The 16,927-nt window shown below is 40.5% G+C and overlaps 1 protein-coding gene across 2 annotated transcripts in view; it reads left to right on the top strand.

The window, feature by feature from the left end:
• TTBK2 (tau tubulin kinase 2) overlaps window positions 1-16,571 on the top strand; it is a 63,274-nt gene extending 46,703 nt beyond the window's left edge. Inside the window, exons 12-15 of one of the 2 annotated variants that reach the window (XM_018564884.1) lie at window positions 2,573-3,161; window positions 7,456-7,704; window positions 12,383-13,590; window positions 15,850-16,571. In XM_018564884.1, the coding sequence (XP_018420386.1) occupies window positions 2,573-3,161; window positions 7,456-7,704; window positions 12,383-13,590; window positions 15,850-16,333 (2,530 nt within the window). In that variant the 3' untranslated portion in view covers window positions 16,334-16,571. The remainder of the gene's footprint in view (window positions 1-2,572; window positions 3,162-7,455; window positions 7,705-12,382; window positions 13,591-15,849) is intronic. The other variant, XM_018564885.1, reaches the window with a different exon arrangement.
• The last annotated feature ends 356 nt before the right edge of the window (window positions 16,572-16,927 follow it).

Raw genomic sequence — 16,927 nt, 5'->3', positions numbered from 1 at the left:
TTACGGTGAGTACCAAAATCCTATTATCTCAAGTTGTTAGAGTATTTATAGCCCAAACCTTTTTTTAAATTTTAGATAGAGTAGGCAAGGGTTTCCCTTCACCTTCTGTCTTAGAGATACTACAGAAAGTGAGAGGAAATCTCCCCAAATTGAACCAAAAAGTTACTGGAACCTTTGTCCCCATTGGAAGATTTCCCCTCACCTGCTTTCAGGACAGCTCTAAAATAATGGATTTTCACTTACTTTGTCTCTGTAACAAAGGTTATAAGGACAAATTAAGATGATAAATCTGAGCAACCAGGAAAAAAGAGGGCAATCAAAATTTAGCAAATCGTCTAATCCTTCCCTACTCTATCTAGAAAATAGTTTCCCTCTACGTACAGGTGATCGAGTCAAATACAGATCCCCCTCTGGTGGCTAATCTGCAAATTATTTCAAAGTCTCATCAAAAATGACTTTGAAGGAAAACACTGTAATAATAACTCATGTATGTGTTATTCAGTATGAGTTTCCATCATTTTTAAATTTATTGACAGAAGTGTATATTTTGGGCAACAAGTATATACTTTGGCACACTGTTTTAATAAATGGCCTGCTTATTTTTCTTATAAGCTGAAAAATGGGCAAACTTTTTTTTCTTTAAATGTTTTCTATATTTTGCGTAAAAGTTGACACCTGTCATCAGCTGTCATTGTGCCTTATTCTCATTAAATGATAGCTGCTTGGTTTCTGATATTGTGAGACCAGCGCTGTCAGTGACAATGCAGTCTCAGAATTAGGAGCCCACATAGCTGACTGTTTCCAAAACACAACATAGATTAATGTTTGTTTAGCACAGGGTATTGTGCTAAGCAAGTTAATACCCTCTGCCGGCATAACGGACATATGTGTTGGCATGGTGGGTGGTCCGCAGTACAGGCTATACTCGTTAAGTGTGATCAGAACAGCAGGCTGGCTGAGTGTGCACTTCCAGCACAGTGACAGAGCTGTCATTGTTTACAATCAGAAGCCGGTGGGACAGGCTATTGTAATAGCCAATCACAGCGTTCACATGATTGGGAAGCCCGCCTCTGGCTAATATACAGATTGCATTTGACAAATGGTTAAACTGTTATCCCTTGCCAAAAGCTTTTATGCAGCTTGTCTCACATTTCACTGGAAGTGTACTTCCTTAAATCTGTGCTTCTTTGTCTGTACTTGCTACATCACTAATCGGATTCAGAATTCCCAAGCAGATTTGAATTGGATTGGCAGCTTGGTAATGCCAATTTTTTTTTTATTGGATTGGGCTTTCTTTTATGTGAGTTACAGTAAGGAGCTTGCAGTGGGTGGGCTTGACGACAGTTGTCCGGCATCACAAGCAGGTTTCTTAGATCAGCAGTTTGCTGACAAAGGGAAGTGGAGTGGACTGCTGAACTACACAGAAAAGAAAATCTGAGGTATTAGGAGGTTTCTGGAAGAAATGTTAATCATTGAGCAAGTAGGACGTGCTCCTCATATACAAATCCAGGTTTAATTTTTAGTTTTGACTGGAGTGTACCTTTTTTAAGGGATTTTCAACAAAACTGCACAAGTCTTTCACTTTCAGCTTGGATGCCTCTTTAAACCGATACAGGTTGTCTTAAGAGGTGCACCGAAATGAAAATTTCAAAACCGAAATGAAAAAAAAATGTCAGGCCGAAACCGAAAATGTTTTTCTTTCTAACGTTTTCAATTTTTTAAATATTTTATTTTATATAAACTTAATTTTTTTGTAATTAATTTTTATTTATTTTTATTACATACATTTTTTACTTTACTTTTAGGGGCTTTGAGGAAATATTGGGGGTCTAAGACCACTGATATTTCCCTTTTTTAAAATAGAAAAAGAGATTGAGGACTCTTGTGTCCTCTATTAGTGTTGCTGTTCATTCATAACATGAGGACAGAGTATGTTTACTATAACCACAATCATGAATGAACAGGAGGTGTAGATCACTTCCCATTCATTCATAATTGAGGATATACTAAACACACTATGTTCTCAATTATGTACAAACACTCAGCGATCACTGATCGCTGAATGTTTGTACCTCGCTCTCCTTCCTGACAGCTGTCACAGGAGGCTGAGCAGGGCAGTGCGGGAGGTGAGCTCGGCCTCCTGTGACAGCACTGCAAGCTGTCTCCGCGAACACCCCTCTCCCGATCTGTGACAGGAGGCTGAGTGTAGCGGTGAGGAGAGACGCTGGCCACTCGCATTGCTCGGCCGTCTGTGACGGTTTCTCTTCTTACCTGCTGGGACACAGAGCAGTGCCCAGTAGGGAGTAGAGAAAGAACGGATGCACCGCTAGGTCGGCCAGGAAATGGCACTTTCGGCATTTTGCCAAAAGTGCCATTTGCGGCCGATTTTATATTGGTGCATCTCTAGTTGTCATTCAACAACAAGCACTATGGTTGCTCGTCAGTTTTGCATTACTGTTGTGTAGCTGATTAGCGCAGCTGACTAGTTACACCAGGGTGAGAATTTATACTATGTTATAAAGAAACAACTTTGCTGACTGTATTCTTTTGAATGTATTTTTGTCTTCCAAAGTGCTGAAAAAGTTCAGAAGGAGGCACATTCAAAAGAGGGACCAGTTGTTGACGGCTCTTCTCCTTCGCCTTCTCAACCACGAAAGACACTTGTTGCTCCCGCTTCTACGCATGCCGACCATGTCTGGCATTATGATGAGTATGTGCCAGAGGGTTCTAAGCCTGGATCGGCCAGCTCTCCAGAACACTTGGATGGAATTGTAAGCAACGGGTTTGTAGCTGTGAATCTGAGCTCCTGCCGGCAGGAGGTTGACTCCAAAGAGTGGGTTATTGTAGACAAAGAGCGTGATTTGAAGGATTATGGCTCAAACGGGAATCGCAGTCAGAAAGTGACAGGGAGCCCTTCCGAAGAGGAACCAGAGGTACTTCAGGTGCTGGAAGAATCTCCACAAGATGGTCCTCCAAAACCAAGCTCATGGACATACAATAAGGATCCTAATATACCTGATCCAAGAGTTGGACTTGACATCATGGTTTCTTCAGGCGTGTGTATGGACAAACTGGATGTCATGTCGGGTGCTGCTGGCCAACTGCTTCCAGCGACACCTACAAGTCCAATGGAGGCTCAGGCTGAAGGAGCAATCACCCCGGTAAGAAACCTTTTATTCCAAATAAACAGAGTGTAAAGAATTCCCCCTCCCAACTAACATCTTTTTTTCAGGCTATGCATTTCCAGTAATGATGATTTTTTTTTGTTACATTACTGTAAGCTCAGTCACATATTGTTTGAAAGTGTGGTCACTTTTAAAAAAATGTATAACAAAAAGATTGAAGCCATTCGCCTAACAGATTTTCAGAAAATATAAAGACATGACAGACAACATTAAGTAACAATTTTGGATGTAAAATGGTAATCCTTTAAAATGTATAAAAGCACAGATGCTTTCTTATTTTTTACACCCGCTTTTAAGATAGTGATTTGCTTAATTTCACACCAGAAGCCTCCTAGTGGGATTGTAAATTTAAACCAGTGAATCCAGTAAAAAGGAGTTCAGTAGGGTGTTAGTATAAAGTGGATGGCAGGTCTACAGCAACCAATATACCATAAAGATGATCGTTACTTTCTGGATTACAGCAAATATGACTTCTTTTAAAAAAAAATTAACTTACTACGTATTGTATTAGTTGCTACAGTTAGTTAATACATTACTGCGTGATGTATTAGTTGCTGTGTTTTGACTGCCAATACCGCCCTCAGTCTTCCCGTTGGGTCAGTTGTTGCTTTTATGTCACCTTTCTCCTGTGTGGTATGGAGTTGAGTTTGCCAGGAGTCTCTGTATTTGTGGATGTGGCAGTGCAATGATGTCAGAATGGAGAGCGGAGGGCTGATGATGCTACAATCTCTGCAGTAGTATCGGCATATCTGTGTTAGGGCTGCAGTAGTATCAGCGGAGGGCCGATGACACTAAAATCTCTTCAGTAGCATCGTGGCGTTGTTGGCCCAACTTAGGAAATGAGGCCACAGCAGCACCACCGGCAGGATAAACAAGTAAATACTTTGAATGGAAGAAGATAATAAAAATAGCATATTAAGAAGTATGAAAAGTAAAGGTTAATCTTTATAAAAGGAAGTTGTTGTTTTTTTGGTTTTTTTTTTATCTTGCATGGAGTTCCACTATAAATTGTATCTATACCCCCAAAGTTTGTTTGTTTTTTCATTTTTTTTTCTACATTTTTTTCTTTTAGTTTTATGGGAATGGTTAGAATTTCTGTTGGTGAAATGTTTTCACTTCCTGTCAAAAAGGTTGTCCCCAAGATAGAAATGGGGGGAAATCTCTAACGGCAAACCAGACAAATGTAGGGGAATGCTCTGTCAGCTTTTCTTTTGTCTGTTTCCATCTTGCAGATTTTCTCTCACTTCCTGTCTGGTGAAAAGTTGTCCCTAGAACAGTAAGGGAGGTGAAATCTCTCCAACAGAGTCAGATAGCAGTAAAACCTGACATGGGTTCTAACCGCTCCCTATTCTATCTAAATCTTAAATGTTTCTGGTATAGAGACACTTTCAAATCAAATTCGAGGTAACTGCATCTTAAAGATAGTTATTGACATATTAATGTGAATTAATGATAATTGGGCAGTCTGATACAGTCATGTAAAAAGGGAAGTGCATTCCATGGAAACTTTTGACTTTTTGAACATATGTGAAGAGGTAAAAATCAGATCTGAACTCGGAACAGTGATATACTAAACAAATAACGCATACAATGCTGTATTTATTCTCATAATCTAAATTAATAAAAAATACAGATTTGGCATGTGAAAAAAGTAACCACACCCCAACATTTACTACAATTTTAAATCCATGAACTTAGAATCAGGTGTTCCAGATTAGGTGCCAATGATTACAACCTCCTTAGGAAGTATGCAGGTGGAACGTGTCTTAGTCATACCTCCACTATCAAGGGTTTGGTGTTCTCTTTGTTATATCTGTGTTAGGGCTGCATTTAACGAATCGATTAACCAATAATGAGAATAGTTGTCAACTATTCTTATCAATTAGTTGGTTAGATCCCGTAGCTCTCTCCTCCATGCTGGGAGGGAGGGCACAGCAAGCAGTGGGCGGGTGCAATAGCCAGCCTGCTATTGGCTTATGCTATTTGAAATGGCCAATAGGCTGGTTAGTACACCAGCCCACTACCCGCTGTATTTATATTCAGTTGTTGTCTGCTGAGTCTTGCCACTGGCAGCGGTCATTCCCTGGCTGAAGCTATTAAAGTGCCATGTGCTTACAATACAATTATTAAAATAAAGAAATAAAAGCCTGACAAATTTTGCTGCGGGAGGTGCGTTGCAGTGCCATTCATTTCAGTGGCACCCCAAACGCGCTTCCCACCCCCAGTGTGATTGCCTGCACTGGAGCGCACAGTACTGCAATGCTGTGCCTTTCAGTGTAGAGCAATTGCAAAAAATTGTGCATGCAGTTTTATTCTTAAGTAAACTTTGTTTTTTAGCACTGCATTTGTGTATTTTATTTTAAATTAGGGATGGCATTTAAATTTTTTTATATCCGATTAATCGAAAAAATAATCGGCCAACTAATCGATTGTAAAATAACTGAACAGTGTTGTTAGTAGGAGGTACAGGAGATGACTCTGTATTGTTGCAAACATTATGTTTTAGCACATATTCACTAGTGCGTTCAATTGGATCTTTCAGTTCTGCTGGAATAAGACAGTCTGAGTTAGTACTTTGTCCCGTTGCTTGTTCAAGGACTTTCAGTCTTGCTAGAGCACCTGTTTTTGCTATGGGGAAAATAGTTAGGCAAAAACACACTATAATAACTCTATCTAAAACAATGCTAATATTAACTGAGGCTATGCATCTCATATTCTATGCCCCGTTGGGGCGGCACAATTAGTTGCAGCCCTAATCTGTGTAGTGTCAACATGACAAGATCAAATTAGCTCTCTAGGGCCTCACCAAGCAGGGTGTGAATGCCTTAGTCTGGAAAGAGATTTAAAAAGATCTCCCAATATTTTTTTAATCAATCATTACACTGTAAGGAAAGTTATCTGTGAGTGGGGTGAATATCAAATGTTTGTTAATTTGTCCAAAGCTGGCCAGTCCAAGAGCTGACCATTTGATGCTATATAAGTCTCCAGGAGCCCAAAATTTTCTTGCAGGATCAGCAGGTTACTGTTACAAAAGTTGGTGTCAAAGTGCATACATCTACAATCAGAAATCGATTACACCAATTTAATCTGCATGGAAGTTGTGCCAGGAAAAATAATTTGCTGTACAACAAGCAAGACTACAATTTGCCATTATACAAATATGCAAAACAATGTTTGGCCACAGGAACAGTAGACCTGTTCGGCACAAACTGAAGAGAGCATTTCAGGAGATGAACCTCATACCAACTGTGAAGCATGGAAATTAAAGGTTTGGGTTTGCTTTTCTGCTTCAGGGGTTGGCAGCTTGCTGTTATTGATTTAACTATGAATTCAGAATCATATCAAAGTGTGCTTGATGAGAATGTGGGGCCATTTTTCCAAAAGTTCAAGTGGGCATGGATTTTTCAGCATAATGATCCAAAGCACAGTGGCAAATATACAAAGGAATGGCCTAAAAGGAAAAAACAAAAAGGAGGGTTACAGACTGGCCTAGTCAAAGCCCCTGATTTCAATCCCAATGAAGTGTTTTGGAAAGGGTTATTTAAAACTGGCAAATCATGCAAGGAAACCAACAAATTTGTTGCAATTAAAGGGATTTTTCATGGAGTGGGTAACATTTTCACCTAGTCCATGTCCGTGACTGGTGGGCAGTTATGAAAAATGCAGTCATTTATGCTACCGAGACAATATCGGCTTCTGAGGCCAAGGGAGTACTTTTTCCAGTGTACACATTTACGTCTATTGATATTAGGGGTGCACTGATGCTAGTATCGGTATCAGTGCCGATACCGAGTATTTGGGCGAGTACTTGTTGGTTTCCTTGCATGATCTGCCAGTTTCAAATACCCCTTTCCAAAACACTTCATTGATATATTGATTATATTTGTTAAATAATTGAAAAGGCAAATATTTCCTGGGGTTTTGTTCAACTATATCACCTTTATCTGTAGACATTGTTTAAATACATTTTTTAATGTTTGCCTGCTCAAATACATTGAAAAAGTCAACAATTTCCATGGGGTGTACTCAGATTTTAACATGACTGTCTGAAAGATTGCAGATAATTGAAGCTTCCTTGTGTCCTTATTATCTCTGGCATTTGTTTTTGTTCATGGTTAAGAATGCTTGGATTTCATGCCTTCATTTTATTGAGTAGAACTTCGAGGAAATGCAAACACAGCCCTGCATCCATGACTAGTGCTACAGCTCATGGCATTCACAAGCATTATTTATTTGTTTTTTTCTCCTCCCCCTCATGGCATATTCACAGCTTGATGCTTCCCACATCCTGTTTTCCGCTACCTCAAGACCTCCTAGCAGTCCCATGCGCTTCACAAGCCCTGTAACATCCCAGTTGGGTCGCACAGAGTCTCCACCCAAGAGAGAGATTGGCATCCCCAAGAGTCAGTCAGCCGAAAGCTACTCTTCCTCCTCCCGTTCTGTTGGCCGCAGGAAGCTTCCGGTCACTCCCCATTGTGGCACAAAGTACCCCTCTGTAATTCGAATATCAAAATCCCAGGTGAATTACTTATGTCCATAAGTCATCATGTGTCTATCCATCTTAGTTTGTGTCCTCACTATTAACAGTAAAACATATTTGTCCCAAAATTAAATCTTAAGGCTCCACAAGGAGCAGAGAAAATATAATTTTATATGTGACATTTTGAAGTTGTAACTAATACATTATAATAACCAGAAGGATTTTGTCCCATTGACCATTTTCTAGAATTAAAAGTAGATCTTGCTGTGTTGTAATGCCATGCACCACAGGAAACAGCTAGGGCTGAAAGCCAAATGGCCGATACAGTACTTTCATAGTAGACATATGCTTTACCAACCAATTGGATATAAGGAGAAATCTCAGTTTAGTTATTACAAAATGCTAATGATTGGTCAATGGCACAACATCTGATAGTTCTGCCCACTAACAATAGGCCAGCTTAAAATTGTTCTGGGTTTTCAGGTCCATGCCAATTGGCGAGACTTTTCGTAGCGTACTGATCATGAGGCCTGTGTGTTCATGTCAAATAGGTAAGCTGTATCAGATATTGATGCAGACTAACTATACATATAAAATTTAGCAAGGGACTACTCTGATCCATAGATAACTCAATTGCAGTGTTCCAGCACTTGCATGAATGTCAATTCTGATTGGAAAGCAGAGCGACTAAATTCTATCAAAATGATTACTTAATTCGGATTGTTTAGATAATTTCGAAACAACTTGTTAAACATGCAGTGGAGAAAAATAAAAATAATTGGGAAATTATTCAGATACAATATTTTTTTTTAGCAATATCCTCTTCCATTCTTTATCTAGAGTTTTTCTACTAATATTTACCTTTTTAGAGCTTTATCCTTTAAAGCTTTCTTTCTAGACCTCATTGTATAGACTGTTAGAAAACACCTTTCCCATTACCAAAACCAGCTTTGCACTGGCCACAGAATCTAGTTACTGCATCTTGAGCTGCATGTGAAATTCCTCCCTTTGTCCCTGTTTAAAGCTTTCATGTTATGTGTTCAGTGCTGCAAACTGCATGCTCCACCTCCATATAGCATGCTATTCCATCCAGTGCTTATTGCAGTGGTTACAGGTTTTGAAGAAGTGATTTTGGTTCCTGATCAGTGTGGTTTGGTGTCGTGATCATAATACACTGGCGTCATTTTTGTAACTGCTAAGAATGGTTTTGTGTGATGAGATTACGACTCCTTTCACAGGTAATGTGTTTCTAAATGTGCTTTGTCTTGAAAAGTAGAATACATAATATGCTCTAATTTAATATCAATATACTGTACCTAATACTGAGAGATACAGATACAAGTCAGACGTTTTTCCTCGCACTCCATGCCAACCATCCCAGTCTATACTTTGTCTGTATTATAGAAATGATGCTTTCAGAGGGAAAGAGGAAACCATTAATTTATACAAAATCAATGAACCTAGCTCTCTGACCTGAGGAAACTGCCCCGGTACCAGCCTGGGAATTGGAGATACCAATAAAAATCTTTGTAAACAAAAAGTACCATACAGATACAGTTTGCAACCTTTTTATAGCATAATTGTTAGCAGAAAAGATGTAAAAATAAAATCTATCATGATTATTGCCTTTGCCCCCTGAAGATCTTGTAAAAAGATCTTGCATACCTAGGTATAACCTCCTAAGAACAGCAGAATATTTGCAGTTGATGGCCAGTTTGAGCCATGCCAGAGGCAATCAGTCTGTGTAGTGCGGAACTCTTGAGCAATGAGATGTACTTGCTGCTGCAGAAGTGTAGAAGTGCCATTGTCATAACAATTGAGGATTCAGGAGGACTTGTGAAGTGCCTGACTAGTGAGCAGTTCGTGTTTGTTTACTGTAGGCAGGTTTTTATTTTCCTGTGTTTAACTGGTCCTAGCCCATTCATACAACATCCATGTCATCTCCAGTAGGGATGCACTAGTATCGGTACCGATGCTGAGTATATGGGCGAGTACTTGTACTCGCCCAAATGGTCCGATGCCTACCCGATACTTCCGCTATCAGGAAGCTGTGCAGCGAGTCATTACACACTGCCCGGCTTCCCGATTGGCAGGGAAGCCGGCTCCAAGCTCCTTCGTCACTTGTGTGTAATGACTCGCTGCCCGGCTTCCTGATTGGTCAGGAAATCAGGCCAATCAGGAAGCCAGATGCCTGTAAGGATGCGGTGCTTGGCTCTCTGATTGGTCGTGAAGCAGGCTCCATGGTTTCTTATCACCTAGTGACAAGAAGCATGGGGACGACTTCCCTGCTAATCAGGAAACCGGGTGGCGAGTCATTACACGCTGCCTGGCTTCCTTAATGGGACTTCCGGTATCGGTTTTTGGTATCGGCGAGTACTGAGAAAAAAATACCAGTACTTGTACTCGATACTGAAATACCAATATCGCTGCATCCCTAATCTCCAGACCAGATTGTTTCTGGACCCAAAGTGTGTTGTGGAAATTTTATTAGGATGTGTTTTTAGTGTATTGTAATGTTTTGTCATTAGTCTCTCAGTGTCTCGGTTTAAATAGACACTGGGGGATTAATCCATTGGAGGAGATTTCTTATGCGCAACGGAGCTGTGTCTTGGCGAATGTATGGACGCCGGCTGGGGCCCCCCGTGCAATGCATGGATTTATTGGCTTGCGTGGATACATTTGTCTTGAACGCAGTATATGAAAGGAACGTGCGTTTGTTCTCTCTGGGGTGCCTGATCAACACGCCTGAGATGATATAACGTTGTCCTTGTGAATGAGCGCGCATGAGAATCCTAGTAACGTTATGTGGCATTGCTCACTGAGCCACGCGGGATAAAGTCACTCCGGTGGTCATTGATTGCTATTACATGTGATTTGTTAGCTGACTACTGTTCACTTCCTGTCTGACATCACTTCCTGTCTCGCTGTTTGAGACACCCCTTCCTGTCTGATATCACTTCCTGTTGGGCAGGTATAAACAATAAACATACCTGTGCTCAGGTCTCTTAGCATGGGATTATCGAGCAAGCAACATCTGTCTCCTGACTCTACATGACTCTATAGAAGGAGATACTTCCAGTCCTTGCATAAAGGAGCGTAGTACAACGGGGGAAATTCTTTGCGTTTGGCGCAGCTTAATGCGACATGGATTTGTGCGTTGAACCAAGTGAATTTCCATAACAAGTGTATCCTAATGTATCCCTCTGCTATATGCTTTTATAGCAGTCTGCATTTGTCGAGGAGATTTCCCCCTTCTTTCTGTTCTTATGCCACAACAGGAAGCAAAGAATTCTCACAAAGGTACAGGCCACAACAAAAACCTAACAGAGGTTCTAAGCTTTTCCCCTTTCTCTTCAAAAGAGGAAAATGTTTTGCCTGGAGCTCTGCTTAAATACTGTATTTACATTTATATAAGTAAATCAATATTGTGTGTGCCCATCTCTACATGTCTCCATCTGAGGCAAATGGCAGAAATAAGTTAGTTTGGTTAAATCATTTTTCAGCATTGGTTGGGAGGCATAGTTTTGGTTTTCCATCAGTATATTGAGGTTTGCTGTTCATAATGCCTAAAGACTTTTTTCTACCCCTTCTTGGGTGTCCTTACTGTTTAACACTGTCATGTAAAAGGTATTATGAAATGTGTAGAGTTAATATTCTGCCATTTGTTTGCTTATAGTAACCCAAATGGTGCCAGGGTCTATGCTATCTTATCTCTGTGCCTATACTCACGAAGGTTAAGTAAAGTAAGCAAAATGTGAACTCTGCCGTACTAAATATATCAAACCTTTTCCTGGCACAAGCAAGGCAGCTTATGGATGGGTTAACTTTGCCTTTACTGGATTGATTGCCCCATCTACCTTATACATTAAAGAACCTTGCCTAACACCAGCATTCTTTTTTTGTTTTGTTTTCATGGCAATATGATGCAAGCACTCTCCCTATTAAAGAAGACAATTTGGTTTAGAATGCATTTTTCTACCCTTACCTGGCCAGTTCCTCCAGTCCTTTCAATGCAGGTTCTGTGAAGCTGTCCTTCCTGAAATAGTCATCCTTGACGTGCTAAAGGTATCCCTTATGAGGAATCCCATTCTGGTGATCTTGGGGGACCACCCAGCAGAGTCATTTGTTATTTCGGCCACTGGAATGACCACACTTGTCACTTCTTCAGATTCATTACATAACTATGAGGTTGCCCACTTACCTTCAGCAATGTTCCTTTCCTGACACCTATGCATGGCAACATACGTTTGTCATTGCTAGCTTGACTATTAAAATGCTGCTGTTAGGTTGGGGCTTTTTTTCATTTATAGGGTAGTCAGTCCGATCAATCCAGTAGGGGCAGAGTTAATCCATCAGTATGCTGTTAAGGACAGGAGGTGACCAGAAAGGAAAATCACCAAAGGTAAGTATACAATTTTCTGTTTTCTATTTGCACATTGTGATTACACTGTAAAAAAATCAAATATTATGTAAATGTATAGCCTACCATAGGCAGAAAAGGTATATAAAAAAACAATTGCAATTTCTTTCTTTGGTACCCCTAACCAAAAATAGTGAGGTCTGGTGAGGTTGTCAGCAGAAGTGAGGAAATAAATGGTGACTCTCAAGCTGTTAATAAATCAACCTTGCAGAATGGAAGAATAGCAAAGAATGACAGTATAGTCTTTTGCCTTCCAGAAATTGCTTGTATTAACTTGCTTTAAATCTCTTCTTGTAGATGACCATTCCTCGGCCTTCGGTGACATCTACACAGTCTGCTTCAGAAAGCTTTCCATGTGGACCTCATTTAGAGAAGCGAGATCGGGATACCCATATCTTAGAGATGTTGTCACCACAGGAAAATCCACTAAGATATGGTGCATCAGAAGACCCTGCTGCTACTCTAGCAAACAAAATAAACCTTGCACTGGATTTAGACAAAACAAACCAGGAAAAAGGATGTGTCAAATCCCTAGACTCCGGCCATAAAGACTTGGTTAATAAGAATTACCAATCGATAAGTGAGAAGAAAGGTTTAGAGACTCCAGCACAGTCTCCGTCACATTCCCTACTTGGTTTCCTTGAAGGTAAGGGGGAACAAAACAAAGGCTTCCATCCACATGGGCTATCTCCTGAGCAGTGCAAATCCTCTGAAGGTGCAGTGTCTGATGTTAATCAACCTGCTGAGACTAGGACTTTCCACTCTGTGCCAAATGAACATACAGATTTTCAAGCTGTGAAACCTGATGTAGTTTCAGAAGAACACATGATTGTCTTTACAGCAGCAGGGGACTCCCTGGAAGTTCAGCAAAACGGTTTTCATGAAGAAAAGAACAATGTAGATGCTAATGGATTCCTTGACCACAAGATGAGCATGTCCACGTTACTTGAACAAGAGAATGATAAAGATCAAACAATTCTAAAAAATGGAGAGCAACTTGACCTGAGTGACAACTCTTCTCTACAATTTAGAAAGGATCACACTAAGTCCTCCCTTCCCACCAGACATAGCCGAATTCCTGTACTGGCTCCGGAGGTAGACTCGGCTTCAGAATCCTCTTCTCCAATCTCTGCTAAGGAGAAGCTTCTTTTGAAAAAAGCTCATCAGACAGACCTCGTCCGACTCCTACTGGAAAAACGCCAGAAGTCATTACTTGGTGACTTCTCAAGTGCCTCTGATAAGTCACTGGAGGAAAATACCTCACCACCAGCTATAGGTTTACTGGACAAAGAAGTTTTCTTCATTCCTAGAACAGTCTCAGATTCTAATGTCAGGCAATCGGATGATGGCAGTGGTGCATCTTACAGCCCTCAGTCAAGAAAAAGCAAAATCCCTCGTCCTGTGTCCTGGACCAGTAATGATCAGATCAGTAGTGCTCCTCCAACTCCGTTCCTTCCCAGACCCCCACCTGGAAAGCCACCTACACGGCCTGGAGTGGAGGCACGGTAAGAGCAGTGTAAAATGGTGATCTCTTACGGTTAAGTATGATATTGATTTTTAAAATCTACAAAATTGCCAATCTCATAATTATTACATTTAAAAGGCTAGTCTGTCTAAATTTTATGTTCCAGATGCTGATATGTTAAACCACACAATGCTTTCTTGTGCCTTTGGACAGTCAAGTGGCGAAAATCTGTGCTCTTAGGTCCTGAATTCTTTACAGCTCTGATAGACATTTTGAGGGGGCTCCACTATTCTCTTGTATTTATTCCATGGAATATTTTCCCTAAGGAATACATGTGGGGGGTACCACATCCCAAATTTATATAGAACAATACAAAAAACAGTACATTTAGTATTTCACCGGCACACACTTGGAAAATCAAATATCGATATTACATCGATATATTTATTTGGTGAAGGATGTCACATAATGTCATAAGGTGCTAACGTTTCGGGTCCTCACAGGGATCCTTCATCAGAGCAACACAGTGACAGAATATATTGATGAATATATATAGATATATATCTATATGTATAGATATATATCTCAATCCAGGTGCAAAGAGAACAGCCCATGACGTAATTCCTGCCAAAATTCAAAAAAGTTCACATACCCAGACAGTGAGATGAGGTAAAACAAAAATATAGTGAAAACAAGAATAAATTAATACTATATCCATGCAATTGCTGATGCTGTATGTGTGCAGGACTCCCTGCCATCAGATCTCCTGGTGCCGATCTTACAGCGTCCCAGGTTGCCATGGCCACCGATGTAGAGCGGTGTGTGATCTCCATCTGGATTCCACAGTGGACTGCGCATGCGCCGGAGGTTGTAGACACGCCCTCGTCGTCTGCTCGTTGCTAGGATGCGGCCAGAGCGGCCGGGCTGTGAGCCGCGTCCGCTCGTGTCGCAGTGACATCCAGCAAAGGGGAAGGCTGGATGCCTGTACGGCACCAGATGATGAGCGATAAACAGACATTGTGCATAGGACCTAGGGTCCACAAACAGCATGTTTAAAACATTGTTTGAAGACGTAAATTAAATTATCTTTCGCCAATGCTTTATTTTTGATATTGATTTGATACATGAAGTGTGAATTCAAGATATTGATATTTGATTTTCCAAGTGTGTGTCGGTGAAATACTTGAATTTACTGCTAATGTTTGCACGGCGTCATCCATGCGGTCACCTTGAGCACCACAGATGCCTTTTTGGACTGTAAGACTGTAGGAGTGCGAATGGTATTTGGACCCAATACAATAAACCGACAACAGACTTTCTAGGTACCAACATAAGCAATCAACAATGAATAATGTAAAACATGTATCATCTTTAATTACATAAACCTGTATTAAAAAGGCTTATAAAATATATGTATAAATGAGGTGGCTCTAACATATAGCAACTACTTAAATATCAAACTCCAATGGACAGAAATGTTGTATATCACTCTGGTTCTTCATGTCTCTGTAATGCGTTGTATTCGCATGAAGAATAATGTGATCTACAACAATATTTCTGTCCATTGGTGTTGGATATTTTAGAGTGATGAGTAGTTGCTATATGTTAGAGCCAGTAACAATGTCACATTGATGTATTTTATATGCGTTTTTAATGTGTTTATGTAAATAAAGATGATACATGTTTTACATCATTGATTGTTTTTGTGGGTACCTAGAAAGTCTGTTGGCTGTTTATGGTATTGTTAAAGCAGAAAGGAGACACGGTCATTAATTGTCTACTTTCCTTTCCGGGTCTTTTAAATGAAGAACAAGGCACACTGAGCTATATCTTTAATCGGCTTACTCTCTCTGTTTAGGCATGTGTATAACACATGGCAGTGCTGGTGCTTGGCTCCTCAGGCCACCAGTACTGTCACATGGTGGCAGGAACAGCATCCTCAGCCTTATGCAAGCTCTGAGGTATGACTCAAAGCTTCCACAGGTCTATCTGTCTTCATTCCCATCAGTTGAAGAGAGTCCTGGGAGAGCAAAGTGAAGTTAAGCATAAGCTACTGGTGGGGTCTCTTTTAATGTAAACTTTGTCCAGTGTGGGCAAAGCACAGGTTCACTTTATAGGACACATGATTATGCCGCCATCTCCTTGTAAATGCGCTGAAGAGATTAGAAGTAATCTTTTAATTTGTACTGATCATCAGTTTTATTTCATAATCCAGCAACTTAAAGTGCATACATTGGTATTAACTTTGTATTTATAAAGAAGTGTTCATAATTGTTGGTTCATCTTTGTTTTCTTGCAGAATTCGCCGATATAAGGTTTTGGGAAGTGGAAACTCTGACTCAGACCTGCTTTCCCGTCTTGCTCAGATAATTAAAAATGGATCCCAGAAGCCCCGTAGTTCCTCCCAGTCTAAAAGCCCCGGCTCGCCTCACAGTCCCAAAACACCTCCCAAGAGCCCTGTCATTCCTCGACGCAGCCCAAGTGGTTCCCCACGAAGTTCATCTTTACCAAGAACCAACAGCTCTTCCTCTTCAAGAATTGGACGACCCCATCACTATGAGCCCAAAAGCTCAAATTCTTACGTAGGCCGTAGCAAATCACCACCCAGCCTATCTGGCTCTTCTTCTTCAAGAAGGTCATGTCAACAGGATCATTGCTGTGGTAAACAAAGCAAGAACCTATCCAAGGGACCAGGTAGCGGTCATCATTCAACAGGCAGCAAAACCAGCCGGGGAAAGCCCTCTATACGGGAGAGCAAAGTTTCCAGTAAACTGAGCAGATAGTAACCAGGCTTGGCCTCATCTGCAGCAGTAATTTATTGTTATGCATGTTGTGTATGTCACTATATATTTGAAAAATCCAAATCAGTGTTGGTCTTTATGTTAATAGGATTGAGCTGAATATCCTGAGTCATGTTTTTGTCATGGGAGGAATAATAAGAGACTGATGTCAATCTGTTTGGGTCTTTGCCAATGGGGAAGGTGGATGGGGCTGTTGTGATTCAGTGCTAGAGCAGCTGCACTGCCTGTTCAGAGTAGAAAAGTTTTGTGGATCATGCATAAACTGTAAATGAATTCTAACATTCCAAATGTTGGCAGATAACATCACATTGCATAATGCAAACATTATCACTATCGTATAACAAACAAAGTGCTTGATTTGTTTGAATATGGTATTTTCAAGCTGTGAGTCTCAAGCATTTCAACTAATGCTCTTTTCTTCATTGGTAGTTTAACAAAAACTGGATTGCCACAGATAATTTAGCTCTGGTCCATAGTTCACATGCATGTTCATTTTTCTTTCCCGACATGGAAGTTATATGAAGATAGTGTTCAATGGGTCAATGATTATCTATACATTGCCATGATTGCTCTGCT

The sequence above is a fragment of the Nanorana parkeri genome, unplaced genomic scaffold (assembly GCF_000935625.1).
Source record: "Nanorana parkeri isolate BGI_ZX_2015 unplaced genomic scaffold, ASM93562v1 scaffold791, whole genome shotgun sequence".
NCBI classification, from domain to species: Eukaryota; Metazoa; Chordata; class Amphibia; order Anura; family Dicroglossidae; genus Nanorana; species Nanorana parkeri.
The sequence above is the reverse complement of the archived record's forward strand: the minus strand, read 5'-3'. Positions and strand labels throughout refer to the sequence as shown.